This window comes from Sturnira hondurensis, unplaced genomic scaffold (genome assembly GCF_014824575.4).
Source record: "Sturnira hondurensis isolate 20B ecotype Veracruz unplaced genomic scaffold, ASM1482457v3 Scaffold0017094, whole genome shotgun sequence".
Lineage (NCBI taxonomy): Eukaryota > Metazoa > Chordata > Mammalia > Chiroptera > Phyllostomidae > Sturnira > Sturnira hondurensis.
Genome location: NW_028089725.1, coordinates 66,290 through 93,829, shown reverse-complemented (window position 1 = coordinate 93,829; position 27,540 = coordinate 66,290). Strand labels below are relative to the sequence as shown.

General features: G+C 48.9%; 2 protein-coding genes, 1 long non-coding RNA gene and 1 pseudogene across 11 annotated transcripts; 1 reads left to right on the top strand and 3 right to left on the bottom strand.

Moving 5' to 3' along the window:
* The first annotated feature begins 953 nt into the window (after positions 1-953).
* SLC5A2 (solute carrier family 5 member 2) lies at positions 954-8,290 on the top strand. Of its 6 annotated transcripts, none has more exons than XM_037067250.1 (14): positions 954-1,115; positions 1,681-1,752; positions 1,829-1,933; positions 2,794-2,958; positions 3,267-3,372; positions 3,609-3,689; positions 3,848-4,077; positions 4,406-4,541; positions 4,769-4,876; positions 4,996-5,146; positions 5,269-5,437; positions 5,513-5,728; positions 6,448-6,577; positions 7,830-8,290. In XM_037067250.1, exons 1-14 carry the CDS (start codon positions 978-980, stop codon positions 7,916-7,918), a joined length of 1,896 nt encoding a protein of 631 aa, XP_036923145.1. In that variant the 5' UTR covers positions 954-977; the 3' UTR covers positions 7,919-8,290. The 6 variants fall into 6 exon arrangements, with proteins under 6 accessions (XP_036923145.1, XP_036923143.1, XP_036923140.1 ...); XM_037067248.1 differs by lacking the exon at positions 7,830-8,290 and adding an exon at positions 6,659-7,078; XM_037067245.1 differs by lacking the exon at positions 7,830-8,290 and having other exon boundaries at positions 6,448-7,078.
* On the bottom strand, positions 5,886-27,000 carry RUSF1 (RUS family member 1). Of its 4 annotated transcripts, none has more exons than XM_037067252.1 (13): positions 26,673-27,000; positions 26,366-26,480; positions 15,857-15,902; positions 13,992-14,024; positions 13,800-13,905; positions 11,475-11,576; positions 9,625-9,695; positions 9,363-9,547; positions 9,224-9,281; positions 8,752-8,822; positions 7,935-8,078; positions 7,755-7,859; positions 5,886-7,256 (listed from the first exon to the last, which is right to left on the bottom strand). In XM_037067252.1, the coding sequence occupies exons 1-13, from the start codon at positions 26,970-26,972 to the stop codon at positions 7,159-7,161; spliced, it is 1,434 nt and encodes a 477-aa protein (XP_036923147.1). In that variant the 5' UTR covers positions 26,973-27,000; the 3' UTR covers positions 5,886-7,158. The 4 variants fall into 4 exon arrangements, with proteins under 4 accessions (XP_036923147.1, XP_036923148.1, XP_036923150.1 ...); XM_037067253.1 differs by having other exon boundaries at positions 7,755-7,832; positions 26,673-26,999; XM_037067255.1 differs by lacking the exon at positions 7,935-8,078 and having other exon boundaries at positions 7,755-7,832.
* Positions 13,457-13,793, bottom strand: LOC119001751 (uncharacterized). The gene is made up of 2 exons (XR_005069628.1): positions 13,716-13,793; positions 13,457-13,610 (listed from the first exon to the last, which is right to left on the bottom strand). It is a non-coding gene; the product is annotated as an uncharacterized LOC119001751 (long non-coding RNA).
* Positions 21,983-23,881, bottom strand: LOC119001749 (thioredoxin reductase-like selenoprotein T; annotated as a pseudogene).
* Positions 27,001-27,540: the final 540 nt, after the last annotated feature.

Below are 27,540 nucleotides of genomic sequence, written 5' to 3'. Positions count from 1 at the left end.
CCTCACAGTCCTTATTGGTATCACCTCCCCAGTAAAGTCCTTGCACTCCAATTCTCACTTTGGGGTCTGCTTTTGAAGGCGCTCCTTAAACATAGCTCATTATATTCCCCGCCTCAGGCACGAACTCAGCTGCCATAGTCAGACCTCCAAGTCTGGTCAGTTCCTGAAGAGAGGCAGAGAGAGGTACAGCTATTCAGCAACTCCCTCGCTTCTTGTATCCAGCCCTGTGCTGAGCAATACAACTTGAGAGATAAATTGGGTCATTTCCAGCTCTTGGGGAGGCTCAGACCTGGACCCAGACAAGGGCCAAACTGTGTGCTTGAAACTGCATCAGAAGAGTCAGAGAAGTCTTTCCTAAAGAGGTAACATGAGATGGGTACTGAAGACTGAGTAGGAGTCGGCCATTTGGGAGGCAGGGAGGCCTCTAAGCAGAAGGTACAATTTACACAACAGTTCTGGGGCATAGAAACACAGGCCGGGCAGAACAAAGGAATAGAAAGGAAATAGAAGGAAACTAGATTTGGTAGGGGAGCAAGGGAGAGGATGGGCAGGAGTTGGAGCAGGGCAGGCCTTGAACATCAAGCTGAGGAGCTTCTGCTTCCTCCTGAGTGTGATGGAGTGTGAGCAGGGGTGTGACAATGTCAGGTTGGTGTTGGAAAGTGATCCCTCTGGATTAGTCAGAACCAGGGGGTGGGCTCAGCCAGGCTCCCTTGGTCAAGGCTGAGAAGTCGGCAGTTGTAGGGGATGAAGTGATATTGAGCCTGAGGCACTGGGGAAAGGGTAGGGGATAAGGCCCAGGAAGGAGTGTTCCTGAACTTGAAAGGGCCCACCTCCCCAAAACCAGTCTTCAGCCTTGATGTGCCCTGATTCAAGGGGGAGTGGGGACAAGGCCTGGATGATTTGTCAGCTCACTGCACCTGAGGTAACCATTAATCTCTACCCTGGGAGAATCCAAGGGCTGGTCCCTTGAGGGGCAGATGTTGGCCAGAATGGAGGAGCACACAGGGTCAGGCTTGCCACCGGGGCTGGAGGATCAGAGCGCCTTAATCGACAATCCTGCTGACATCCTGGTCATTGCTGCTTATTTCCTGCTGGTCCTTGGTGTCGGCTTGTGGGTGAGAAGTGGATGGATGCTGCTCGGGGCCAGGTTTCTGGTGCATGGGGGGAAGTCTCGGGGAGACCTCAGGTAGCAATAGGGGCAGGATGCCTAGATCTTTGAGGGAGAAACCAGGGGGTGGGGAAGAAGGAGAGAGTAAGTCTCTCCACTGTCCTCTACCCCCACAAGTAAGTCCTTTGATAGCCTCGGGGAGGCTTAGCCAACACCCATTCTTTGTCTTTCCACTTTTGGATTGGGCTAGTATTTTCCTCAGGAATAGCATTTTAAATGACTCCTCTGTTCCCCCATCTATATTATGGCTGACCACTCAGGCCTGATCCAAGGGCCCCAGGAAAGTCAGGCCAAATTTAGCCACACTCAGGCTTGGGTAGTTGGACACCAGATTAGGGCATGGGTGGCTCTTGGTGCCTGGGAAGGGATTGTGGGGGTGGGGTATGAACCATCAGGGAAGCCAAGCACTGGTTAATCTTCAGCCTGAAACAAGGCTGAGGAATGTGTCGAAGAGGCTAATGAGGTCCAGAGATGTGCCCTGAGCCCAGCTCTCTCCAACTCCTGCCTCCCAGTCCATGTGCAGAACCAACAGAGGCACCGTGAGTGGCTACTTCCTGGCAGGACGAAGCATGGTGTGGTGGCCGGTGAGAGAGGCTGGGCTGTGAAGTGGGAGGGGGCCTAGAGAAGCAGCCCGGCTTACTCATACCTCTGGTCACCCAGGTCGGGGCCTCTCTCTTTGCCAGCAACATCGGCAGCGGCCACTTCGTGGGCCTTGCAGGAACGGGTGCTGCAAGCGGCTTGGCTGTGGCTGGATTTGAGTGGAACGTGAGGCCCCTTTTTGCCAATAACCCTCATCCCCCGTTGGGAACCTTTGGAAGGGTAGTGCCTAGATAGGCTCCAGGCAGAGAGAATGTGAGGCTAGATTGTGGGGTGGGGTTGGGCTTCAAGTGAGGGTCACACGTCCAACATGGAGGCAGAAGGATGTAGGAAACGACCACTTCCAGGGTAAGGATAGGTCCTGTTCCTGTTGTTTGAGCCTGGACCAGCCACTACTTTCTGTGGCCTTGATTTACTCCTATCTGAAGTGGGATAAACAGCCTCAAAGATAGTGAAGTGCTTGTTTTTTTTGCTCTCTGAAGTTGTGGCCCAATGACAATCTCTGGGCCAAATTAAAGCCCCACTTGCAGAAGTGGGAGGGAGACAAAAGCTCTGGGACTGAGACTCACCTTGGAAAGCTGGAGAGATAAGGGCTTCAAGCTCAGGGCTTCCTGGAGGAGGAGGCCTCCAAGCTGAGCCTTGATGGTTTCTTGAATGGAGAGGAGAGTGGAAGCAGCCCTTCCTGGAAGAGGCTGGGGTCAGGTTGAGGGGTCTGTGCTTGGACTCATGTGCTTGAGGGTAGGGGTTAGGGACCCTATCTTGGGGAGGACTGGCCAGAGGCCATGGCCTGGAAAGACAAGGAGGGCAGTTAAGGGCTCAAGGAAGTGTCAAGACCATGTTCCTTAATGCCCAGGGTTTAGAGAGATCATCTGTATTTTTATCCTCTGGGCCCCAGATGCGAACTCGCCTTTAGAACAGCACACTTACGGAAAGAAGGTCTCTCATACTCCAGCGGGCGGTGGGGAACGCGGATGTGCTCAGGGCAGGATCTCAGGGAGTCACTCTCAGCTGTTGCACTGTGCCCACAGGCGCTGTTTGTGGTGATGCTACTCGGCTGGCTCTTTGTGCCCGTGTATCTGACCGCTGGCGTCATTACAATGCCGCAGTACCTACGCAAGCGCTTCGGTGGCCACCGTATTCGCTTCTACCTATCCGTGCTATCGCTTTTTCTGTACATCTTCACCAAGATTTCGGTGCGCACGTGCAGCGGGTGGAACCGGGTCCTAAAAGGGCAGGCTCACAGGGTCAGGGTCTTTAGAAAGCCTTGGAGGGGAGAGTCCAAGGAGAAATGGATGTAAGATCCTGATGGAGGCAGGGCCTGGAAGGCATAGATTTCTGGAGCTATGGCCACAGTGGGTGGGACCTGCGAAGACCAGGCCATGGATAAATAAGGGAACCTTTGAGGCCTGGCCACACAGGATTGTCGTCTGGGCAGGAAATGAACCTGGGGCCCTGCCCTGGCCTTTGGGTCCTGACTTGCGTGTTCTCCGCTTACCCCAAGGTGGACATGTTCTCCGGGGCAGTATTCATTCAACAGGCTCTGGGCTGGAACATCTACGCCTCTGTCATTGCGCTCCTGGGCATCACCATGGTCTACACTGTGACAGGTGGCTGTGGCAGGGGCTTGGGGAAGGGAACAGGCTTGGGAGACATAAGAGCCTCACTCAGCCATACTCTGCTCACCAAGCCACACCTTCTGTTTCCCAAGTGCATGAGGCTGGAAATGGGCCATCATTTTGAAATTTGTTCTCCAGGAAGTGGCACCTTTTCCATATTAAAGCGACAGGGCCTGTACTAGGAATGGCCTGTCTGGGCTGTCCCCACTGACCCAGGACCATTGCAGGAGGGTTGGCAGCACTGATGTACACGGACACCGTGCAGACCTTTGTCATTCTCGGAGGTGCCTTCATCCTCATGGGTTACGGTATGTCCCAATGGGGGAGGGGCACGGAGGTCATCATGTGTTGCAGGGCTTTCACTCTGGGCGCTGGGGCATCCCATATCTCAGGCGTGTGGGCCGCAGGGAGGGTCTTGGGCGTACGGGGCGGGGCGCCAGGTCCCCTGATGGCCTTGCCCGCACAGCTTTCCACGAGGTGGGCGGGTACTCGGGGCTTTTCGACAAATACTTGGGGGCAATGACGTCGCTGACGGTGTCCGAGGACCCGGCCGTGGGCAACATCTCCAGCTCCTGCTACCAACCTCGGCCCGACTCCTACCATCTGCTCCGGGACCCTGTCACGGGGGACCTACCATGGCCGGCTCTGCTCCTGGGTCTCACCATCGTCTCTGGCTGGTACTGGTGCAGTGACCAGGTGCGGAGTCATGACTTGCGTGGGGAGCCAGGCTGGGGCAGAACCAGAACCACTGTGTGAGGGCAGGGTGGGGGGCAACCTGAGATGGGTGGAGCCTGAAGCCATCTGGTGGAGCTGGGTCAAGGGGTGGTCTGACAGGTCAAGGACCCTGCCAGGATGGAGCTAAATTCGAGGACGTTGGATCCAACCAGCCAGGGCTGCGTATGAAGCATGACTGCTGTAGCCCTGAGCCAAGCAGGGTCTGAATTGCAGCGGCAAGTTGAGGCAAGACCTGAGGGGTAGTAGTAGCTGGGAGGGGCCACAGGTAGTTGAACACCACTGGTCACAGGTCATTGTGCAGCGCTGCCTGGCAGGGAAGAACCTGACCCACATCAAGGCGGGCTGCATCTTGTGTGGCTACTTGAAGCTGATGCCTATGTTCCTCATGGTCATGCCGGGCATGATCAGCCGCATCCTTTTCCCAGGTAACATATGCACCCCAACCCGACCAAACGACCTGTCCCCCATCCAGACCCTTTCTTGTGTAAGGATCCGGGTACCTGCTTTCCATAACCGTTAGTCAAGATTTGGGAATCCGGTCATCCAGTCCCACCTTTCAGGAATGCCCTCACCTCCATTAGAATTCCCAGACCCCACTTCAGGGATCCAAGTTCCTGGACCTGTCCTAGCCGCATCCTGCCCTTTCCCGCAGACGAAGTGGCGTGTGTGGTGCCTGAGGTGTGTAAGCGCGTGTGTGGCACTGAGGTGGGCTGCTCCAACATCGCCTACCCGCGGCTCGTTGTGAAGCTCATGCCCAATGGTGAGGGCGGGCACCCAGGCTACCCCCTGCTCACAGGTGCAGGCATACTTTGGAGAGTGCCACTGGGAGGTATCACCCATCGCCAGGCCCGCACCCTCACTGCTCCCATTGGCTCACAGGTCTGCGTGGACTCATGTTGGCAGTCATGCTGGCTGCACTTATGTCCTCACTGGCCTCAATCTTTAACAGCAGCAGCACACTTTTCACCATGGACATCTACACACGCCTGCGGCCGCGCGCAGGGGACCGCGAGCTGCTCTTAGTAGGACGGTGAGACTGGAGTGTCCCCCGCCACCCCCCCTGCCCGTCAGCCTCGGAGGAGGACAGGAAGCACTGGAAGGGTTAGGGAAAGAATGGGGTTCTGGGTGAAGTCTCATGGCTGCTCACCGCAGGCTCTGGGTGGTGTTCATCGTGGCAGTGTCGGTGGCCTGGCTACCTGTGGTGCAGGCGGCACAGGGCGGGCAGCTCTTCGACTACATCCAGGCAGTCTCCAGCTACCTGGCGCCACCTGTGTCCGCCGTCTTCGTGCTGGCGCTCTTTGTGCCCCGAGTCAATGAAAAAGTGAGCATGTGTGAACATTGTTTGCTTGGTGCTGGGCTTGGGTATCAGAAGCGGCTGACGCTCTCTATCCCGCAGGGTGCCTTCTGGGGGCTGATTGGGGGCCTGCTGATGGGTCTGGCGCGCCTTATTCCGGAGTTTTCCTTTGGCTCTGGCAGCTGTGTTCAACCCTCTGTGTGCCCAGCATTCCTCTGTGGGGTGCATTACCTCTACTTTGCCATTGTGCTCTTCGTCTGCTCTGGCCTCCTGACTCTTGTAGTCTCACTGTGCACAGCACCCATCCCACGCAAGCATGTAAGTGGCAGCCTCTGGACAGGCACCAAACAGGTACCGTGTTTGCCAGTTTGCTTCTAGGTACACCAGTGGAAGGACCTAACTTTCTGTTAAGGACTATTGAGGGCAGGCTGGGGGTCCAGTTTGAAGTTGCATTTGCAAAGCACAATGTTTTCATTTAGTGACATTTATTGGAGGTTTGGGGGAGGTGGCTTGAAAAAGTTTGTAGGGGGGAGTGATAAAGCCCCCTACTTCCTTGGTGGCTGAGAGAGACACAAAAGGGCCTGGTCTTGTTCTGCTGCAGGGCAAGTGCCTGGAGGCAGGGCTGACTGGGTGTGGGGGTAGGGGACTGGACCAAAGAGCCAGACCCTGAAGGATGGGCTCAGGACTCCACAGGTGGAGAAGTGGGGGGAAAGGCGACAGGAGGAAATATGAGCAAATATTTACATGAAGGAATACTGTGTTAGCAAGACTGTAAGACTGGAGTCTAAAGTACTACAATTTTAAGTGCAGACAACTGGGGTGATGAAGCAGAGCCAAGAGCCTTAAACACCCAGCTGAAGAGCTTGGGTTTAGCCTGAGAGCAAAAGGCAGCCATACATCATGTTTGAGCTGAGCGTGGGCTAGGTTGTACAGGCCGGACAGAGGGAGGCCAGGAAGTGCTAGTGTGGATGAGACACCAGGGTGTGGGGTTGGGGAAACAGAACTCCCACTGGGTCCCTGCTCCCACCTTTCCCCAGCTCCACCGCCTGGTTTTCAGTCTCCGGCACAGCAAGGAAGAGCGGGAGGACTTGGATGCTGATGAGGTGGAAGGTCCAGCCTCAACCCCAGTACAGAATGGGCATCCCGAGCACGCAGTAGAGATTGAGGGTAAGTCCCCAGGAGGTGGGACTATGGAGGTGGGGGAACCAAGTTCCCTCAAACTCACTGTAGGGCTTCAATTTTTCCCAGAGTCCCAATCCCCAGCACCAGGCCTGTTTCGCCAGTGCCTGCTCTGGTTCTGCGGAATGAGCAGGGGTGGGGCAGGCAGTTCCCCACCCCCTACCCAGGAGGAGGTGGCTGCAGCAACCAGGCAGCTGGAGGACATCAGTGAGGACCCAAGATGGGCTCGTGTGGTCAACCTCAATGCCCTGCTCATGATGGCCGTGGCCACATTCCTCTGGGGCTTTTATGCCTGAGGCCAACTATGTTGGGACATCGTGAGACATAGCCAGGGCAGGAGGGAAGGAGGAAGGCCACAGTTCCCCTTCTAATTTGTCTGCCTGGAGCCCAATCCAGGCAAAGACTGATTGGTAGTTATGTACTGAGGCCTTGGCCAACCAGCCACAGCCATTCCCCACGCAAAAATAAAGCTGCCTTTTCCCCATGCTCTGCTGCAGTCAAAGTTACTTGACTTCAAAGTTTCTTACTTCAGGCTTTTAAGCTGGGATCTAGCCCTCCATGTGGGCTGCTCACAAGACCTTCTTTTCTGGAGACAAGAGCCAAGTAGCCCTCCACTCATCCACCTCTAGCTGGTGCCTCTCAGTCTTCCAGCCCACATCCTGCAGTCCTGGGGAGAGGTCATGGGGTTATGAGTACTACAGGGACTCCTGGACAGGAATCTGGGCTTACCCTGGAGAGAGAGGTAAGGAGCAGCACAGGCTGGGTAGAGGCTTTATGCCCTGCTCAGGCTTCCTTTGCCTCTGCTGGGTGATCTCTGGCACAAAATGAGGCTAACACTTCATCTGGTTACAGCAAGAATTCATTGAGCTAGCACATGGTAAAGGAATGGAATGGAATAGGTGCTAAATTAAAGATTAGCACCTGCATTTGTAAGCTTCCCCTCACTCCCAGTTCCTCAGTGCCAACTGGGATTTATCACGGAGACTCAACACTGACAAAGCTTCAGGGAGCACCCTAACCTCTCCACTGCACAGACAGGAAAACTGAGGCCCAGACTTAAGCTCACAGAGAACCCAGGTCCACCACCTCCCAGGTGGAGGGGATGGGGGTAGGCACGGCCCCTGGGGAGAAGGCCTCAGAGGCCAAGGAGCCTGAAGGATTTTACCTTTCAAGAACTCTGGGAATAGCTTGTCCAACACTTGGTGTGTGTCCTTGATGATGACCCAGCTTTCTTTCTTAGAACCTGGATGGGGGTGCAGAACCAGGAGCTCTTGGGTCCCCAAGCTGAACAACCTCTCTCCACCCCACTTGGAGTTATCAACAGTCTAGACTGTGAGGCTCTTACCTGCCCGTACTTGGTTCCTCAGTTCCTCCAGCTCTCTTGGGAGGGGCCCATCTTCCTTCAGGGCTCCAAGCACCAGCCCATGTGTGGCAGCCCTTAGGATGGTCTCAGGGCCTGCCATCTGGCTCAGAACAACCTGCACTCGGTCTGGAGACCCAGAGACAGACTGGTACCAGAGAGGGCCACTCCCCAGACACTCGACCCATCACTTGCTTCATTCCTGTCTGACCCCAGAGGCCCTCACCTGGCATGGAAGGCCATCTCTCGTTCTTTCCTTTCCCACTTCACCTCCTGTTGCTCCCCAGTGCTCTGGCCAAAGCAAAATGCCCAATTTCCAAGTGCAACTTCACAGCAGCTCACCGAGGTGGGTTTATTTTGCATGTTTGTAATGGCTAGTGAGAATAAGCACCTTTTAACATTTGACCAGCAGACCAGTAAACTCTAGTACTATTTTCCTCAAGAAGTGACTGGATGGGAAAGGAAAGTGGTCCCCCTGAGATAACTAAAGGTCATAAACTAATTTAAGTGTCACAATATACAAAGTGCTTTTACATAACCACCTCATTTGATCCTCATAAAAACACTGCAGGTAATAAGGTAGGTACCGTTAGCTCCACTTTACAGAGGGGTAAAGTGAACTTTATGGCGAATGCAGCTCTAATTCAAATGCATCAAGTCTGAGTCTAGAGCTCCCTCCAGGACAGCAGGTGAACTCCAAACTGTCCAGAGCTTGTCCAGGGCTTGTGGCCCTGGGGCTGGAGGAATGAGAGGTTGACCCCAGGTGGATGAGCCTAAGGCTGGGAGAACAGGGCACACTTACTTTGTGACTGGTCCCAGTGAAGAAGGTAAGGTTCTCGGTGTCCCTCGACCAGCTGCTGCAGCTCCAAGACACTGAAGGAAAGAGTGTGGTGGGGGAGGAGAAAGCAAAGGTAGGAGTGAACAGCCACCAGTTAACTGTCCATACTTCATCTGTCCTTCACCCACTTCCCATCTATCCCTTAGCCATTACCCATGTACCCCACAGCCACCTTCCATTCTTTCCACATCTAGTCATTCATTATCCTACCCACCCATTCTTCCTTCATCTGACAAATATATTCTTTATACTGACTCTACATTACACACCCAGCCACACTCAAGCACCCATACTGACCCCATGTCTGTTCAGTGGAAATAAAGAACCTAGAGCAGAGGTGGGCCTGGTCAAGGGAGGCCACTGTGTAATTAGAATAAGGTGCATGTGTGGGGGCTGGAGACCAGTAGTCATGAGTGGGAGATACTGGGCTACTTACCTGGAGATTAAGCGATGTAGGGGGACCCCCAAGGACAGAGACAGAGATGGCCAGAAACCTGTGGGAAGTTGGAGTCAGGAGTCCCAGGAAGAGGGACAGACTGAGAGACATAGAACTTGAGACCAAGGGGGTGAGTCACCTGTCCACAATGGCTCCATCCGATTGGCTGAAGTGGGGTCAAGTACCTCCCCACTCTGAAGGAAGTGCTTCAGGACCAGGCAAAGCCGGCCTTCATTCAGGGTCTCTATGACAAGGGCATGGACTGCCCGGTAGTTGGCATAGATGTGGAGGGCAGTGAGGAGGAAGAAACAACTGAGGCTCAAGCTGGAACAAGAGTGAGGTGGTCAGCAGGGGCAGAGGCCCAGCTCGGCACCTCTGTCCCACACTTGCCCTCAGCTTACCTAGGGCAGTCTGACACGAGGGGAAGCATCAACAGGCTGACCAGGAGCCCTGCCAGGTTTACCAGTGTCTCCTGGAAGATGGCAGAGGAGTCGGGAGTTGGAGGGCTCCCCTCCCCAGGCCAGACTGAAGAGCCTTGAGTGCCTTTCACAACGTTCCTCCCTGGCCCAGAACCACCCAGGTCTCCCTACGCTGATGAGGGTGCCTACTAAATTTTTAACATTTTTAGTGAGTATGCTGTCATTTAAAAAAAAAATGCCAGCTGCTTCTCTGCCCAGGGAGATACAGTGCCCTTGAAACATTTTCTTTGTATGGCAAGTCACCTGAGTAGCCCTATGCGTAGGCAAGTAAATGTTCAGAGAATGAAGAAATTTTTTTTTGGTGGTTAAAAAAGGTTGAATTCCCCCCAGTAACTGCTGGGTATGCCATTACCAGTAGACACTTTTACAAAGGGGTCAAATTATGGCCTAGGAAGAAAGGCACAAGATTTAAAACTCTTAACTTGAGAATCAATGTTATTAAATCACTCTGGTGGCTTGAGATGGCCTGACTGAGCTCACCCTAGGAGAAGGGTGAGCCCCAGCCCGCCTGCCTCCAACTTATCATGAGGGAGGAGGAATGTGGATTGGTGCCCCTGACTACTGGGGTCTCCAGGAGAGTTGGCCCTTTAGTGGAGGGGGCCTTAAGTTGGAGAGCTTTTCTTACCCAGCCACCTGGATGAGGGGGTGAGCTAGAAATAGAGGCTGTGGGTCCGACAGTAAACTGGGACCAGAAACCTTGGGAGCTCAGGAGCAGAGGGACTGCCTCTTCCCTAGGTGGGAGCAGTCATATTTTGCAGCAACATCAGGAGAAAGCAAGGGCCTGCTGCAGGACTGAACATATCCCAGGTTACCCCTGTGATGCGTTACTGCCTCTGTGGACTGAGGAAGCCCTGGAGCCCTGGAAAATACAGGTTGGGGGTGGGGGAGGGCTGAGGGCTGGGAAAAAGAGTAGATGAGAGATGGCAGGAACAATGCTGAGAGATACAAAAGATCAAGGCTTGGGTTGTACTTACGTCTTCTTCCCTAACAATCTACAGGAGAGGTAACAGGAAGAACTAGCCCAACCAGTTCCTGAGGGAAGGGATGTGTCCAAGGGGACCCAGGGAAACTGAATTGCTCTATGCCTCACTTCGTCGTTGATAGAATGACAATGGTGAATAGCACCTGAGAAGACCACTATAGGAACTTATGAGTTCATGCAAATACATGGTTAACGCTTAACAAATACAAGGTTGGTGTGAGAGTTAAATGATGCAATGCACATAAACACTTAGCACTTGGGGTTACGGGGGGGCCCAATACCTGTAGGGTTCAGCCTGTAGGGGAGATGACATCCCTACTCCAAGCTCCCTTGGTCAGGGGAGTGGCTGGGCCAGAAGGCCTGCTAAACTGCTGAGTGGATGCCTCTGGCCAGTGACCCCAGCACCTCACAAGCCCAGCACTTTTGGACTTGCCAAGTGCTTTAACATGTGGGGCCTCACATGATCAGAACATTCCCCTCCCAGAGAGGGAGAGGGAGAGGGAGAGGGTGAGGGTGAGGGTGAGAGTGAGGGCTAGGGCTCATACTTGGGCAGTGGGCAAAGGCTAAGAAGATCAGCTTGGACTTATTGCCACCAGAGCCCATGGCCTCACACCTGATCACCTAACCTGAAAGTCAGAGCAGGAAGTACCCGTATTTTTCTGCATGTCTCCCACCCCTTCCCTGAGGAGCATTCAGGTGCTTCTACCTACACTCCTAAATTGTGAGCAAGCCTGACATGCCTGCCCACCCCGTTCCCCCTCGCACCATCCCCCTCAATTCTGCTGCTCACCTGGCTGCTATCCTTGGCTGACACATCGGCCATGTTGTTTCTCCGGGCCTGGTGCATGGTCAGCGCAGCCCGAGTGGCCCCACCAGCCACGCTCACAATGCACTGGGTGGAGAAAGGGAGGAGTGAAGGTGAGAGGGGCCATGAGCTCAGAAAACACAGGCACTTCTGTGAGTGAGCCAAGTAAATGGCTCAAACCAGCTGGAGAAAATGAGGCCTCAGGCAACCCTGCAGCAAAACCCTGCATGCTGTCCTTGGTGCTGGTTCTCACTCTGCACAGATTCTGTCATATCCACCTACCGTCTCATTCCAGGAAAAAACTCAAGTTCTGCCTGCCACACTGCTCTGTGGACCTGGCCCCAAGGACATTCAACTTTCTGAGGCCCAAAGACCATTCTTAGCCCAGAACTCCCTGCCCTCCAACTTCTACATTGGCCGCACCTACTTTGCTGAGCTCCCAGGCTCAGTCTGGTATCTAAGTTTATGCTTGCACTCTGCCTGCCATGACTAACACTCCACTCTCTCCCTGCCCCAGTCAAGGCAGAGTCAAGTCTTCCAGGACATTTCAAAACCCAGAGGTGATCCTGACCTCCAAACCCTCCCATAGAGGTTTGGATCTCTCCCTCTGCAATCTAAAGCTTATTGATGGGAGTCACTGATCACCTTCATTCATCTGATATTTACCAAACCTTTTTTGGATGTCAGGCACAGATTTAAGTGATATAATACAGGCTCAACCCCTGCCCTCAGGAAGCTTATACATCAATAGGCGGTAAGAAACAAACAAGCTGGTATGTAGACCGAGGAAACAATTTCTCAAAGGTAAGTGGTACAAATGAGCAGGAATGACCTGGGACCTGGTCACTTAGAATCTTGCAAACCTTGTTAAACTCTGTCCCAAGAGCAACGGGGCAAGGAAGTGACCTGATCTGACTTCCACTCTTAAGAGGATGACTGAGCCACTCCAAGGACTGAAGAGGGTGAGAATGAAGGTGGAGATTACTGAGGAAGCAGCTGTGTTTTTTCAGTAGCGAGGAACCACCAGGTGACATGGAGATGGAGGAGTGCCTGGACTGGAGAGACTCAGGAGGGAAAATAACAGAACTGAATGGAGATTTAGCTGAGGGTGACAGGGGCAGAAAGTATGGATGACAGCCAGGCTTTTGGTTAGTGTACCTGGGGGACAGAGGTGCTGGGCACTGAGACCAGTACTCTAGAAAGGGTTGCAAGAGAGGGGTGGAGCGGAGTAAGTTCACGGCCCTGTTTTATTCCCTTATATGAAGAGACTGAAGCCCAAAAGGCGTAGTGCAGAATCTGAAACATGGCAGAGGTCTCAATCCTTGTCCACAGCAGTGATTTTCTCTGGGGTTTCCTGGCCTGGTGGGTGAGAGGACGCTCACAGCATTTAGCGCATGGGCCAGGAAGCTACATGTCCTCCACCACAAAGAACTGGTGCATATGAAATGTCAGTAGTGTCCTGAGGAGAAACAGATACATGGCCCTTTGAGATGGGTCTGACATGTCTTCTTAAGTCTTCAGTCTGCACCAGGTACTTAACCCTGTGGTGAAGACATGCTGAACTCCTCACCGAACCTTGCTAGGCTTCAGTTTACTCACCTGGATGAAGCCAACCTGAAAGAACCATGAGGGTGAGCAGCCTGGCAGAGATGAAGGGCTTGCATTTACCCCACTTGCCCTTCTGGCCTCACCATCCAGTCTATGCTCTGTCTTGCCACCGGACCGTGACTCACACTGTTCTTTCTGCTCAGAACACCCACCCTGCCCCTTAAACTCATTCTTCAGGACCCACCCCCAAGAGAGGACCTGCTCCATCACCTTACCAACCAGATTACCTGTTGAACCCTCTTGTCCATACACTTCTCACCTGAAATATCTGGAGCTATAATTCTATACATATTTGTTTAATTTTGTATGGCTTTCTTTCAAAGATGGGAAAGCCCATATTCCATGCCAAATATGCATTAGGCACTCAAAAAATATTTTATTGAAAGAAAGGTAGCCAGGGAGCTGGTCCCAAGATGTTGGCACTGGAGCACCCCTCCCCCTCAGCTCAGAGCTCCCTCACCAGTACTGTGGCTCTACATACTTCTTTCAACCACTTGAGTCACCAGAGGGTATCTAGATGAAGAAGGACCAGAAGGCATGGTTGGGTATGAGTAGAAACGTCTGAAAGTTTTCACTCTTCTAGAAGTGTATGGCACACAGGGTCCAGGCTGGCCTCACCCGTGTGCCCCAAGTGAGTCCCCACACAGCAACACTAAGGAGGGTATCTCGGGTGTAGGGGTGCCCCAGAGGTGTAGTAGGTACCTTGGCCAGGTTGCTGATGCAGATGGTCACAGTAAAACAGATTGGGTATATGGGAGCCATAATCTCCAGGAACATGGCGACATCATTGAGGATGTCAGCAAAAAGTCTGGTGGAAGGGATCAGAGGTTAGAGGTCATAGGCGAGAGATGTTTGTAATAGAAGACTCTCCTCCCTTAAGTCCAAGCTCCTCACCTCCACTGCTTGGCATTACAGTCCAGCTTGCTCCTATTGGCAAGGAAAGGTAGGTTAGCGATTTGGACTTAAGACAAAAACATATCTTGTGGGCAGTGATGGCCATCCTTAGGCCATGGTAGGGTCTAAAGGGCTCAGGAAAAACCACACCCCAGCCAGACGCCTGTCCCAATACCCTGCTGCCTGAAATGCCACCATTAGCTGGGACGACTTTGGTGGTCACTTAGTGTTTTCCCCCCAATTAACTCACAATACACCAAGGAATCAAACTGTCTTATGGCTGCTCCCATTCTCTGGCCCTCTGCTGAGAGAGGCTATCCTGGGTTTCTCTGCCATCTCCCCTCCCCTTCCTTGCACTTTGAGGGTACTCAGCAAGAAGTCCACATATTTTGGACTGGTAAAAACTACATTATGTAACCCCCTGCATTTTCCAGATAATTAGCCCAGAGAAGGGATACGACTCCCCTCAGATCACAGGGCGAGGAGGGGAGTAGGCCAGGAGGAAAAGCCAGGTTCTGATGTCCAGGCCCAGGCTATTTCTATTATACACCACCACGATGACCACCTCTCTTCTGCCATGCAGAGTGACTCCCTGATTCATGCAAACACACCTGGGGACCACCTCCCCAATGGAGGAGATGTTGCAGCCCCCAGCACAGCTCAGAATTTGCAGCATTAGCCCTAACCTTCAACCCAAAATCTCTTAGAGAGAAAGGGAGAATTCCTGGGTAAGGAGTGGGACACACATGGGAAATTCCTCAGAGAATATATGGCAAAGGCAGGACCAGACCACATGGGCCCGGTTTAGGACTCTGCCCTCTAAAGCGCACCTGATTCCACAGAAAGAGTACAGGCTTTAGGTTCAAATTCTACCTCACTAGTTACAAGCTATGTGACATGGATCACTTCCCTCTTTTAGATTTGCTTCACATCTGTAAAATGTACACATTCAATCCTCTAAGATCTTTAATTAATTAATTAATTATCTTTAGAGGGGAAGGGAAGGAGAGAGGGAGAGAAATATCAATGTATGGTTGCCTCTTGTGTGTCCTCCGCTGGGAACTGGCCTGCAACCCAGGCACGTGCCGTGACTGGGAATTGAACCGTGATCGTCTGCTTCTCAGGCCCGTGCTCAATCCACTGAGCTACACCAGCCAGGGCTAAAATCGTTTATAAGAACTAGAGGTGATATATAAAAGTTTATGAGGCACAGTTAGAGTTGTTAATAGCAGCTAGTGTTCACTGAGCACATTATTATGTGCCATGCAATGCCCTAAGCACTTACTATAAACTATCTCACTGTACCTCACAATCACAATCAACAGAAGACAATCGATCATTCCTGAGGCTGCCCAGTACTGACTCAAGGAGGAGACAGGCAGCACAAGACCCTCAATCCCTTCTAGAGAAATGGTGACACTGATCCCATGTGAGACAGGGATCCTGATGACTTGCTCAAGCCCACTCCCCATTCAGCTTGGCAAAGTCCAACTAAGTGACTGAACCTCCACAGTGGCCTCTGGAGTACTATTATTCCTTTTGGGCTAAGCACTGTCCAGTTCCGTCTTCTCTTCCAATAAGCAAACAAAGGTAACTCAGAGCCTTGTGGAAAGTCAGTGCTCTTAAAGGCAAATCTGATCACAGCAATGGCTATGTGGATTCACTGCTACATGACCCTGGGTGAGCCACTTGTACTGGGTAGTTTGACTAAAGACTCCTTAGCTCTAATGATATAATTGCTAAATTTCCTCTACTTTGAAAACTGGTAGGAGAGAGAAGCTGAAAAACAGAGCCAGTGTCGAGACAGACATGACTACTGCCTGGGGACAGTAGCCAGAAGCCTCTGACCTGGAAGACAGACTCACCCCTTCCACCAGGCAAAGATGATGCGGCCCAGCATGCCCGCTGAATCTGGGGGAGAGAGGCATTGGTAAGGAATGAGGAAGAGCACTGGTGCCTGGCAGACCCTAGCACTGAAAATGGCTGATGGACTTGGGTCACTGTCCATGGGAGCTATCTGACACAGTAAGTTCTAGACAGAGGGAGCTGTATGAAGCTATATGACAGGTCAGCAGTGCCTGGATTTAGCAGTTTCTCAACTCAGTATGCACCCAAGAGAACTATGTACTCACGTACACGGAGAGACACGGACCAGAAATCATCTTTGTAGCACTGCTCATAACAACAAAGACTGGGAAAAATGCAAGTGCTCATCAACAGAAGCTCAGATAAATTCTGGTACATTCACTCAGCGGCATGTCAGGCAGATGTGAAGTCAATGGACCACTCATATCAACATGGATGAATTCGAGTAAAACTTCACATGAAAAAGGTCAGGAAGACTATATATAGCACAGCATACTTTTCATAAAGCTCTAAAATAAAACTGAACAATAAAGTATTTAAACCATCAAAAGCAGCAGGAAATCTTGTGTGGAAAGTTCAGATATTCAGGCTCTCAGGTTGGGCAGTAGGTTCACAGATGGTCATTAGAATATAAATAAATAAAAAGGGTCTGAACTGCAGGTGGTGACAGGGGGCTGGGGGTGTGGGCCACAGGGAGAGGCCTCTGCAGGCTAGGGAGTCGTGGAAGTCTCTGGAACCTGCCAGACCCCCAATGCACAGCACCAATGCTCACACTGGCTACCTACTCTGTGCCAGGCACTGAGACACAGGGGAGACCAGTGGCCCAGAAAATTATGGTTCCAGGCTCCAAATCTAGTGTAAAAGCAAACAGCAACCAGTATGAAAAACACTAATGTAGACCAAGGATCAGTTAACTGTGATCTGTGGGCTCCAATTCCCGTTTTTGTAAATAAAGTTTTACTATAACACAGCTGTGCCTATTCATTTATACTATTAAAAAAAAAGCCACTTTAAAATGAAGCCAGAGCTTCCACCCCAGAGGGTGGCACACTGCCTTGCACATCTCATGCCTCAAATGAGGCATGTTTACACGGGGCAAAATAATCTTTGGACTGGGACTAAAGAAACCTTGTGCCTCGAAGAACTGTTTTGCAAAGATAACAAGAAAGCAGATATTATGACTACATGACTGAAAATTAAAACCACTGTTTAGAACCAGCATCACTATGTTATGTTCTTGGCACTAATAGAAATTCCTTCCTTCTATTGATGTAATTGCTCCCCTGACCCTTCTTGTACCCGGTGAACTTGTCTCTTAATCAAAACATTATTTGGGCTTCTGTCTGATGCTTCCTGAAGAGTTATTCTTTTTTTTTAAAAAACGTTAAAAAATTAATCTAGACTTCCGCCAAGATGGAGGCATAGGTGGAAACACTGTGCCTTCTCCCACAACCAAGTTTGAATACAGCTAAGGTTTGGAGAACAAAGACATAGCCAAAGGACAGAAAGTTGAATTATATGGAAGTCCGACTACATCTAGCTGTTCAACAGGGACAGTAAGAGGGGCGGAGCCAGCAGCAGAGCAGGGTCGGGCAGGAAAGATCCCCCGACCGAGGCATGCAGGCAGCCTGGACCCAGTCAGGGTGTGGGGCAGACTGACCTTGGTCACACATTCGCGCACAGTGAGACAGACCACACAGGCCCCAAGGGGCAAGGGCTGACGATGGTGGCACACTCAGGTGCACTAGGATGAAACTCGTGGGCCCAGTGACAGAGGCAGCTGCGGTACCGGTGGGCAGTGGGGGCTGCGGAGGCAGGCGGCAGACGGGACGCCATTGTTCCTTGTTGACCCCGCCCCCACATACAACGTCACAACCCAGCGACTTAGTTGCCCTGTTCTAGTGAACACTTTAGGGCTCTGATCCTGCTATGGAACAGGCACGAACAGCCCAAAAGATGGCCCAAGAAGAACTCAAAGTCCCAGAGCCAATAACTCTAAGCGACCGAGAAATTGCCAGCCTCTCAGAAGCACAATTCAAGACACTATTTATCAGGATGCTCACAGAACTGGTAGATTATAGTCACAAATTAGAGGAACATAGTCACAAATTAGAGGAACATATGAAGGCTAAACTAATTGAAATGAAGGGAGATGCACAGGAAACCAATAGTGATGGAAAGGAAACTGGGACTCAAATCAATGGAATGGACCAGAAGGAAGAACAAAACATCCCACCAGAAAGGAATGAAGAAATGAGAATTCAAAAAAATGAGGAGAGGCTTAGGAACCTCCAGGACATCTTTAAACGTTCCAACATCCGGATTATAGGGGTACCAGAAGGGGGAAAGAAACAGCCACGAGTGGAAAACGTATTTGAACAAATAATAAAGGAGAACTTCCCCAGTCTGGCAAAGGAAATAGACTTCCAGGAAATCCAGGAAGCTCAGAGAGTGCCAAAGAAGTTGGACCCAAGAAGGAACACACCAAGGCACATCATAATTACATTAGCCAAGACCAAAATGAAGGAGAGAATCCTAGAAGCAGCAAGAGATAAGGGGACAAAGGAGTATCCATCAGACTGTCAGTGGATTTCTCAAAAGAGACCTTCCAGGCAAGAAGGGGCTGGAAAGAAGTATTCCAAGTCATGAAATCCAGAGACATACATCCAAGATTGCTCTATCCAGCAAAGCTTTCATTTAGAATGGAAGGACAGATAAAGTGCTTCTCAGATAAGGTCAAGTTCAAGGAGTTCATCATCACCAAGCCCTTATTATATGAAATGCTAAAGGGACTTATATAAGAAAAAGAAGATGAAAAATGTTAACAGTGAAAGGACAGCAAACACAGTTATTAACAACCACACCTAAAACAAAAGCAAACCAAGAGGACAGCTATATCAGGAGTGGAACCATAGAAATGAAGAACACATGGAGGGTTAGCAACAGGGGAATGGGAGGAGGAAAAGGGGGGAGAAGGCACAGAAAATAGCATAGAGGGTAGGTAGAAAATAGATAGGGGGGAGGGCAAGAATAGTGGGGGAAATATAGAATCCAAAGAACTTGAGGCACGTGGTTATAAACTAAGGGGGGAGAATGGTGGGGGAGAGTGTGCGGGTGGAGGGGAATGAGGAGGGGAATAGAACAACTGTAATGGTATAATCAATAAAATATATTTAAAAATAAAAAAAATTAATCTAATGATTAATTTCTTCCATAATAGCAATTGCAGTAAAAACCTCAATAACTTTAGCTAACCATTATGTTCTATGGTCTTCCAATTCATATTATGTAGACATTTATAAACTACAGAGCTACACAAATTTGTAACCAACCAATAGATTCTGAAATGTTAGGAATAAAACTATGTTTTTTTAAATAATTTTATTAATTTTTAGAATCTTATTAATTTTTAGAGAGAGGAGAACAGAGAGAGAAGGCAAAGGAGAGAAACACTGATAGGTTGCTCTCGCCACCCCCAAATGGGGACCTGGCCTGCAACCCAGGCATGTACCCTAACAGGGAATCAAACCAGCAACCTTTCAGTTCGCAGGCCAGCACTCAATCAACTGAAAGCCACAAAAGCCAAGGCAAAACTATATTCTAAATAGCTTCACTTAAATTTTCCTTTTTCCCTTAAATTTTTTTAAATATTCAGCTTTCCCAGTAGTTTTTCACTAACTCCATTAAGTCCTGGATTTAAATATGGCCAAAGATAAAACAATATTGAGACGGGCATCAACAAAATATAAGACACCTAAAGCTATCCTCTGAAAGACAATTTCTTCACCTCAGGCAAACACGTAAAGTTAGAATAAAATCTTAGGTTTTTCACGGTTGACCGGTCAGATACATGGGAACACCCAAGGCTCGAAGTTGAAGGGTCTAAATGCTAAAAGGTTAACTGTCACTAGTGGAATGTCCATCAGCTGGAGAAAGACCCTACACATGCTCAGCAGTGTGTTTAACCTGCAGAAGATGAGAAGTTCAAGCTGGAACAAACCAAGTTAACAAGGTTTTAGCCCTAGTCAAAGGTAACAAAATGCTATCACACCTGAAAAATAGTATCCTGTAACTAACTTCCCAGCTTAACCTGCATTGACTCTTGCCATTATATGAACTTAGGTGAACAGTTCTGGAGTCTTAATTAGAAGGATAAGCCACTCTAACAGATTTTCTGCAGACTAACTTCTTCTGAGCTGGAGACTGCAGTACATCCTACCTTGAGGCTGTCGCAACCATGAGCATCACCAGACATGCATTCACCCAATACCCAGAGACAAAGGAAGTACATAGTTGTGCCAAGTGTTTGGTGGACCCAATGTTGAACTATCTCATAACTTCTCCATAAATCCCTTTACTTCCACAAACAAATTTGGACCTATCACTTTTATTCCCAAATGGAGGCTAACGTATGTGATGCCTGTAGTTATATGACTATTTTTCTACATTATAGTTCTATTTCTGCTAAATTATTCTTATAGTTTTTAAAAATATCTTCAAAAGATACTAAATTCATTGAAGAAAAAATTTATTCAGCTTTGTTCAAGTACAACAAAATTCTGATATATGTTAGGGAAGGGAAGTTAGAAAAGTGACATCCATTCATCTAATATTAATGTTGTAAAGAAGTTCAACTAAACTTTCTTTACTTAGATGAGTTTCAATTATCCCAAAAATGGTAAATGATCTGTTGTGTGTGAATCTGGAGTGTGTTCCTTATGAAATTATCTGAGTCAAAACAAAAACTTAAGCAGATGATTGTTAAATATGTTAGTAGGTACACTGGGCAATAAATTCAAATTTTTTACTTAACATATCTGCTTAGTTTATTAAATATAAAGGCCCAGTTAATCAATCCATTAGATTGATCAAATCAAGATACCTGAACTATAAGAGGACTTAAAAAGCAGTTGGTTTTTAGTAGGTCTCTGATGATCACACACATTCAAACACACACACACAAACTGGTAGAGTACTCTGCATGTAGGATTCTCCCCATAATCGTGTATAATGCCCTGCTCACAATATGCAATATTGTGAAACCTATATAAATTGGGCATGACCAAATTAAAGATGTCTGATAAACTTATAAAGTTTGGTTGATTTTAGTCACAAATTAGAGGAACATATGAAGGCTAAACTAATTGAAATGAAGGGAAATGAACAGGAAACCAATAGTGATGGAAAGGAAACTGGGACTCAAATCAAGGGAGTGGACCAGAAGGAAGAAAAAAATGACCAAACAGAAAAAAAGAAAGAAACAAGATTTCAAAAAAATGAAGAGAAGCTTAGGAACCTCCAGGACATCTTTAAAAGTTCTAACATCCGAATTATAGGGGTACCAGAAGGGGAAGAGGAACAGCCACAAGTGGAAAACTTATTTGAACAAATAATAAAGGAAATCCAGAGACATACATCCAAGATTGCTCTATCCAGCAAAGTTTTCATTTAGAATGGAAGGACAGATAAAGTGCTTCTCAGATAAGGTCAAGTTCAAGGAGTTCATCATCACCAAGCCCTTATTATATGAAATGTTAAAGGGACTTATCTAAGAAAAAGAAGATAAAAAAATATGAACAGTGAAAGGACAGCAAACTCACAGTTATTAACAACCACACCTAAAACAAAAGCAAACCAAGAGGACAGCTAGATCAGGAGTGGAACCATAGAAATGAAGATTACATGGAGGATTAGCAACAGGGGAGTGGGAGGAGGAGAAGGGGGGAGAATGTACAGAGAATAAGTAACATAGATAGTAGGTAGAAAATAGAAAAGGGGGGAGGGCAAGAATAGTAGGGGAAATATAGAATCTCAAGAACTTGAGATACGTGGACATAAACTAAAAGGGGGGAATGGTGGGGGAGAGGTGTGCAGGGTGGAGGGGAATGAAGGGGGGGAATAGGACAACTGTAATGGCATAATCAATAAAATATATTTTAAAAAAAGATTTTACTTATTTTTAGAGAGGATAAAGGAGAAAGGGAAGGAGAAAAACATCAATGTATGGCTGCCTCTCATGTGCCCACAAGACCATGCCCACAACCCAGACATGTGCCATGAATGGGAATCACACCAGTGACTCTCTGGTTCGCAGGCCAGCACTCAATCTACTGAGCCACACCAGCCAGGGCAGTAATGTTCACATTTTAAAAAAACCATTGAGTGGATTTGTGGTAGAGAAAATAACTATAGAGTGTTATTGCATTCCACAAATGTGCATAATTCCAAAATGTGCCTGCACTGAATAACTGTCTCACACTGAGGTTTTCCAAGAGGTACACAAGCCTACCAAGAAGACACTCAGTGTGTACTAATAGCTTGCTGTCTTCAGTACAGGCCTTCCTAATGTTAGTCATGCTGCTCCTGCAAAAATTCCTTAATGTATAAGCTTTCGGTGCTGAAAGGTGGGGCTATGATCGATGATACGGACTGAATCCAAATGCATACTGAGTTTTACTTCATTGTCAAGAATCTGAACAGGCTATTGCATAGATAGAAGGTGACTAGATTCCAGTTCAGACCACACAGGTCCTCATTCAAAGTTATCTCAAATGCACCTGTCAACATGCACTGGTTCTCAATCATGTTGCTCAAGGAGAAAACCATCCTACATCCATAGGCCTTATTTTCTTGGCCCCACCTCCAGATCCTAGGAGCCTTGCATGCCAAAGAAAGCAAAGGAATCCTTGAAAACAATTATTAAGCCTATTAATATTAGTTTGAAGATTGAGAGGAAAGATGCTATGTGTGTATATATTGCTTGAGGGCGGTAATTCTCTACTTCAAGGCAGATGTCTGGGTACCACGGCTAACAACCTGCATGTACTCCTGAAACACCTGCCTGGAACCTCAGGAAACACAAATCTGGAACTTGAGCAGTGGCTCTGGGGCAACTTGAAAAACTGCATCTTTAATGTCTCACTAGGCACACTACTCAGGTTGGCCTCTGAACAAGTGTCATTGCTGCCACAAGGAGCAGTGGCAAAGGCCTCATCTTATTCTAGCCAGCCATGTCAGGCACACTCGGAGTCAGACTGCAGCCAGAGCAGGGGCGGTGAATTGCCCCCCACCCCGCACGCGCAATCTGCCAAAGGCCAAGGTCCGGGAGGAGGCAGGGATCCCAAACAGTTATTCTTCTTGATCTCAAGTGAATGCTTGTTGCCTCTCCCTTTGAAAAGCATTTTGTTTTTATGTTAGCAACAGACTGTCTCTGGATGTTTTTGTGTCACAGTGGCAGCATCAGATTGCTGTGACGGAAACTATACAGCCTGCAAAGTCGAAAATATTTACCATCGGATCCTTTACTTATTTAGACTACACCTTATACTGAGACTGTCATTATGTTCAGGAGGGGAATCACAAAAGGCCGCTGAAAACCAAACAAGTGGAAAGGCCTCATACACTGGGCACTAGAAAGGACAGATAAAACATGCAGAGGTCTCCCAACTTGCTCAAGCTTAAGGGCATGGACCCTGAAGCGGGACACGCAAGAAGGGGAGCTAGGTTGTGGAAAGGGGGTTGGGAGCTTCTCACAACACAGAAAGGTGGTGATATATACCAGCCTTCCCCATTCTCCACTGGAACGGGACGTACTCATCCTTTGCCACAGCCTCCAGCCATAGGCACTGAGGCCTTCTAACTAGATTGCCCAATCCTGGACTTGAAGGAGACTGAGAAGCACTCTGATGGACACCTGAAATATATATGCCGTTCAATCGTCACACATTCCTCACTTTGAGAGGAATCATTCCCTTTCATAGACAAAGCTTGAAGGTAGGAAAATAAAATGGGACATTTTATCAAAAAATCTGAATTTCCAGTTTTTCCAAAAGAAGCTAAAGACACAGCACCACTGGACCTGCCTTCCCTTACTGCCATAATGGGCTGGGGCTGAGCAGTGGCGATTTCGTTCAGAGGTCCAGGTACAACACATCTCCCAGTCAGCCTGCTGTACCTCTCCGTTTTTGTCTCCTGTGTGTCCCTGAAGGCAAACCCCTCAGGCTGGCTGTCATGAAGGCACTCTCTTCCCTTCAAGTACATTTTATTCCACACAAAATTTTCACTGTTCATTTAAGATTCTTGTATTGGATCAACTTAGTGGCTCTGAACATGGCAAGATTGCTTTTACTGGTTGAGAGACAGCTCACTGGCTAGACTCTTATTTTTCTTTTGACTGTGTGCTCATAACCACACAGGTGTGTGTCCTGCACACAAGGGTCACTGGCAGAAGAGGGCCTACTCTGCCCTTCATCAGAGTCAGTCTGCAAGGCCCCTACCAGAATATGGAGGTCAGCACTAGAATACAGTAATGACATATATCCTCCCTATTATCTAAAATTCAACATTGTCCATGGGACTAGGAAACTTAATTTCTACCTGCTTGTCTCTGCCTCATTTACAATTACTTGAGCTGTAAGATCTAGAAACTTTTGAGTTCTAGTAAGGGATAAGTTGTCCACAAATTGTACTTAGTTCCACTCTAAAATCCTAACTGACAAAAAGAGTACAGTGTTAAGAGTGAGACACAGTAGTCAGTGAGTCTGGGTCCAAATCCTGGCCCTACTAAATCTTGCTGTGCCTCAGCTTTCCCCTCTGAAAAAATGTACGAACAATGGCACCCACCTAATGGCTGCTGCAAAGACCAAGTTACATATTATGTAAATGTGCAAAATGCCTTGCACACAGTAGACTGCCAAAATCTTAGCTGCTAATATTATTACTGTTGTTAGGCATGACAACTGATATCCTGTTCCATTAAGAGATCTGTAACTGAAAATGACCACAGAAAAAAATTCCAAGGGAGTTTCTTTTTTTGTTGTTGTTTTTAAGATTTTATTTATTTATCTTTAGAGGGGAAGAGAAGGAGGGAAAGAGAGAAATATCAATGTGTGGTTGCCTCTCGTGTGTCCCCTGCTGGGAACTGGGCTGCAACCCAGGCATGTGCCCTGACTGGGAATCGAACCGTGATTGTGTGGTTCACAGGCCCGCGCTCCATCCACTGAGCTACACCAGCCAGGGCTTGGGAGTTTCTTATATAAAGCTCTATATACAAATTTTCTGTGTTTAATGCAAATTAATTTGTAAAATTCCTTCTAATTAAGAGGGCTTTTTATAACAACAACAGGCTCTAAAGTAAATGGATTCTTTTTCATATTTTAAAGTGGTCTTTTGAAATTAATCTAAAGATATATATAAGCATCGTGCTGGTGACAAGACTAGGGTGCTTAGAAATGACATAAAAATATCAACTACAGGCTCCTACTGCACTCCAGACGCCTAGCAAACAGGAGAGCAATGAAAGAGATCCAAATTAAGGAGTTCGGTGGTATGAAAATGTACTCTGAACTACACCTCCTGGGTTCAAATCCATGCCCTATAACTATGACAACTATGACCCTGGGCAAGTTACTTTTCTGTGCCTCAGATTCCTCATCTACAAAATGAAGGTAATGACAACACTTATCTCAGAGCTACTGTGAAGACTGGGTCAGTACATCTAAAGATTGGCATACAACGAGCATGGCTTGTGCAAGCCACAGACCACTACCACTTCTCCACTGACACCCACTGTGAGAGAGCGCCTTCCCAAAGGTAACTCACATTTGGTCAGTTTGCTCAGTCTAATAGTAAGGGTGTAACCAGGAGCCTCCTGATTCTCCAAAGATCCAGTGAGGCTCATCAACGATGTGGCCAGGCTGATGCTAGGAGCAGAGCAAGCCTGACTTTGGCCTAATTAAAGCCTCAGTAGGAACAGCAGTGAAATACAAAGAACAGTGGAGAGAGCCATGGGTTCTGATGTGGAGCACATGGCAGTTTCTCTTTTCTTCTGTTTCACTCTCCAGGTGGCAGGGCAACAAACTGTATCTTCTATTTTTTATTTGCAGGTTTTCAAAAAGCTGTGCACATTCAACACATGATTACTACAGTTACTATTTATAACACCATCGAAAACGTATTACAGAATCTAAAACGCCTTTCTTTCATTTTTCTCAGAACCTCCTAATCTCCTACTTAGAACGAACTGCAAAAATTTTTTTTCTAGTACTAACCAATTTCCCACACCCTAGGCAGCTGGCAGGTTTCTTTACTCACACAGTCCTCCACAAAGAGCCCAGGGGTAAAGGGGAGAGGCTGATTAAGTTTAGGATCTGGGCTCCAGATAATTTAGGGACTCTAACGCGGCGGCAAGGCTGGTGTGTGGGACGGGGACTAGAATATTCCAGCAGTGTGTAGCTACTCACTGAATAACGCCAATAAAATCTTTAAAACTTACTCTGCTTTTTTTTTTCTTTAGCAGTATACAAGGCACTATTCTAAGCACTAGGGAGATCTGGATCCCTGACCTAATCAGGTATAGGTCCATAATTATACTGATCACAGCACAGAGGCCAGAACACTGGGAGAGCGGTTAAGGAGAGGCTGAGGTCCCTAGCCGAAGGAAAAAGGAGAAGGCTAGAGATCGCAGGGCTGAGAGCAGCGATAGGTCAGGCTCTAGGGGCCCAGCTTACCTTTCACTATCCAGGTGGCCGTGGCAGCTGAAACAGAGGCTTTTGCATTTCCCACCCCTATGCCTAGCAAGACTGCATGGGTGGCCAGGGAGCCCGAGAGGCTGGAAGCAAAGGCCTGGAGAAGAAAAGAAAAGGGGTGAGAAGTGGGCGCAGGGGCATGGAGGTCTAAGTTCTGATATTAGCACTCCCTGGTGTGTGACCTGGCGCTCGTCACAACTGCGTTCTGGGCCTCAGTCTGCAGTCCATAAACGGAGAGACTTGGCCTTCACTCTTCGGCTTACCCCCGGCTATATGCCGCCCCGCTGACCTGCACGGAATCCCAAAGCTGGTAGGGCAGGTAGTCTGGGCTGACGCTATCAGGAAAGCCCTGAGGCAGGAACACAGCCAGGAGACGCGAGAGAGGTGGAAAGGCGGTCCGGGGAGCTCCCCCTCCGCCCGCATCTCGTCCTTCGGGGTTCGCTGTACCAGCCCCAGAGAACCCCCACCAGCACCACCCCCAGGTCTCCCACTGTAGGCTCCCGTCGGCAGCGGCGCAGCAGCCCCGGGCCGCTTGCGAGCCAAACTGCTCAGTGCACAGCGGACCCCCAATACTGGCGCGGCCAACCATCCCCGATCACTTCCGGCTGTCCAACCCGACGGAAAACGTGGCAACGTGTCGGGATGGGCTACGGCGGCTGCAGAGGGGCAATCTTCCTTCGCGAAAGGGCGGTCAGCCTCTGTGCAGACTTTGAGCAAGGCTGGGAGCTAAACTATCGGTTTGTGTCCTCACTGACTCGCCGAGGCTCCGGTGTTGGTCTTGGCCCTTGTTCTTTCTAGTATTTTGTAGCGGAGCCGCGGGAGCAATGAGAACTGACTGGCCAGCGGACAGTACCAGCATTTCTGGGGCCCGCGACTTCCAGTTTTGGGAGAATCAGAGAGCGCCTCTTAGGAAACTTGGCATTAAAGTGGTCACAGAACTTTTAGTTATGTGATTTGCAAGTTAGTGTCTCCCTCTGAGCTCCAGGTACCTTCTTTGTTGTGAGGCCCGTAGCTACATTTTACTTATACTTTGTCCCACGCAACTAACATAATAGTAGGTGCTGAAAAAATACTTGTAAATGAATGTATGATGAGAATTTGGGCCATATTCTCCCTGAGGAGGCCCTGTTAAACTTCCCTTTGTGTTTGTTTTTGGT

What these genes read in the sequence shown, in the direction of transcription:
- SLC5A2 (XM_037067245.1), top strand. Translation starts at nt 978, where the DNA reads ATGTTGGCCAGAATGGAGGAGCACACAGGGTCAGGCTTGCCACCGGGG. An exon ending in CATGGTCTACACTGTGACAG is followed by an intron (nt 3,373 to 3,608) that starts GTGGCTGTGGCA and finishes GGACCATTGCAG; the next exon opens with GAGGGTTGGCAGCACTGATG. An exon ending in CTTCATCCTCATGGGTTACG is followed by an intron (nt 3,690 to 3,847) that starts GTATGTCCCAAT and finishes TTGCCCGCACAG; the next exon opens with CTTTCCACGAGGTGGGCGGG.
- RUSF1 (XM_037067252.1), bottom strand. Translation starts at nt 26,972, where the DNA reads ATGGTTGGCCGCGCCAGTATTGGGGGTCCGCTGTGCACTGAGCAGTTT. An exon ending in ATCTTTGCCTGGTGGAAGGG is followed by an intron (nt 14,025 to 15,856) that starts GTGAGTCTGTCT and finishes CCTTGCCAATAG; the next exon opens with GAGCAAGCTGGACTGTAATG. An exon ending in GATGGAGCCATTGTGGACAG is followed by an intron (nt 9,282 to 9,362) that starts GTGACTCACCCC and finishes AACTTCCCACAG; the next exon opens with GTTTCTGGCCATCTCTGTCT.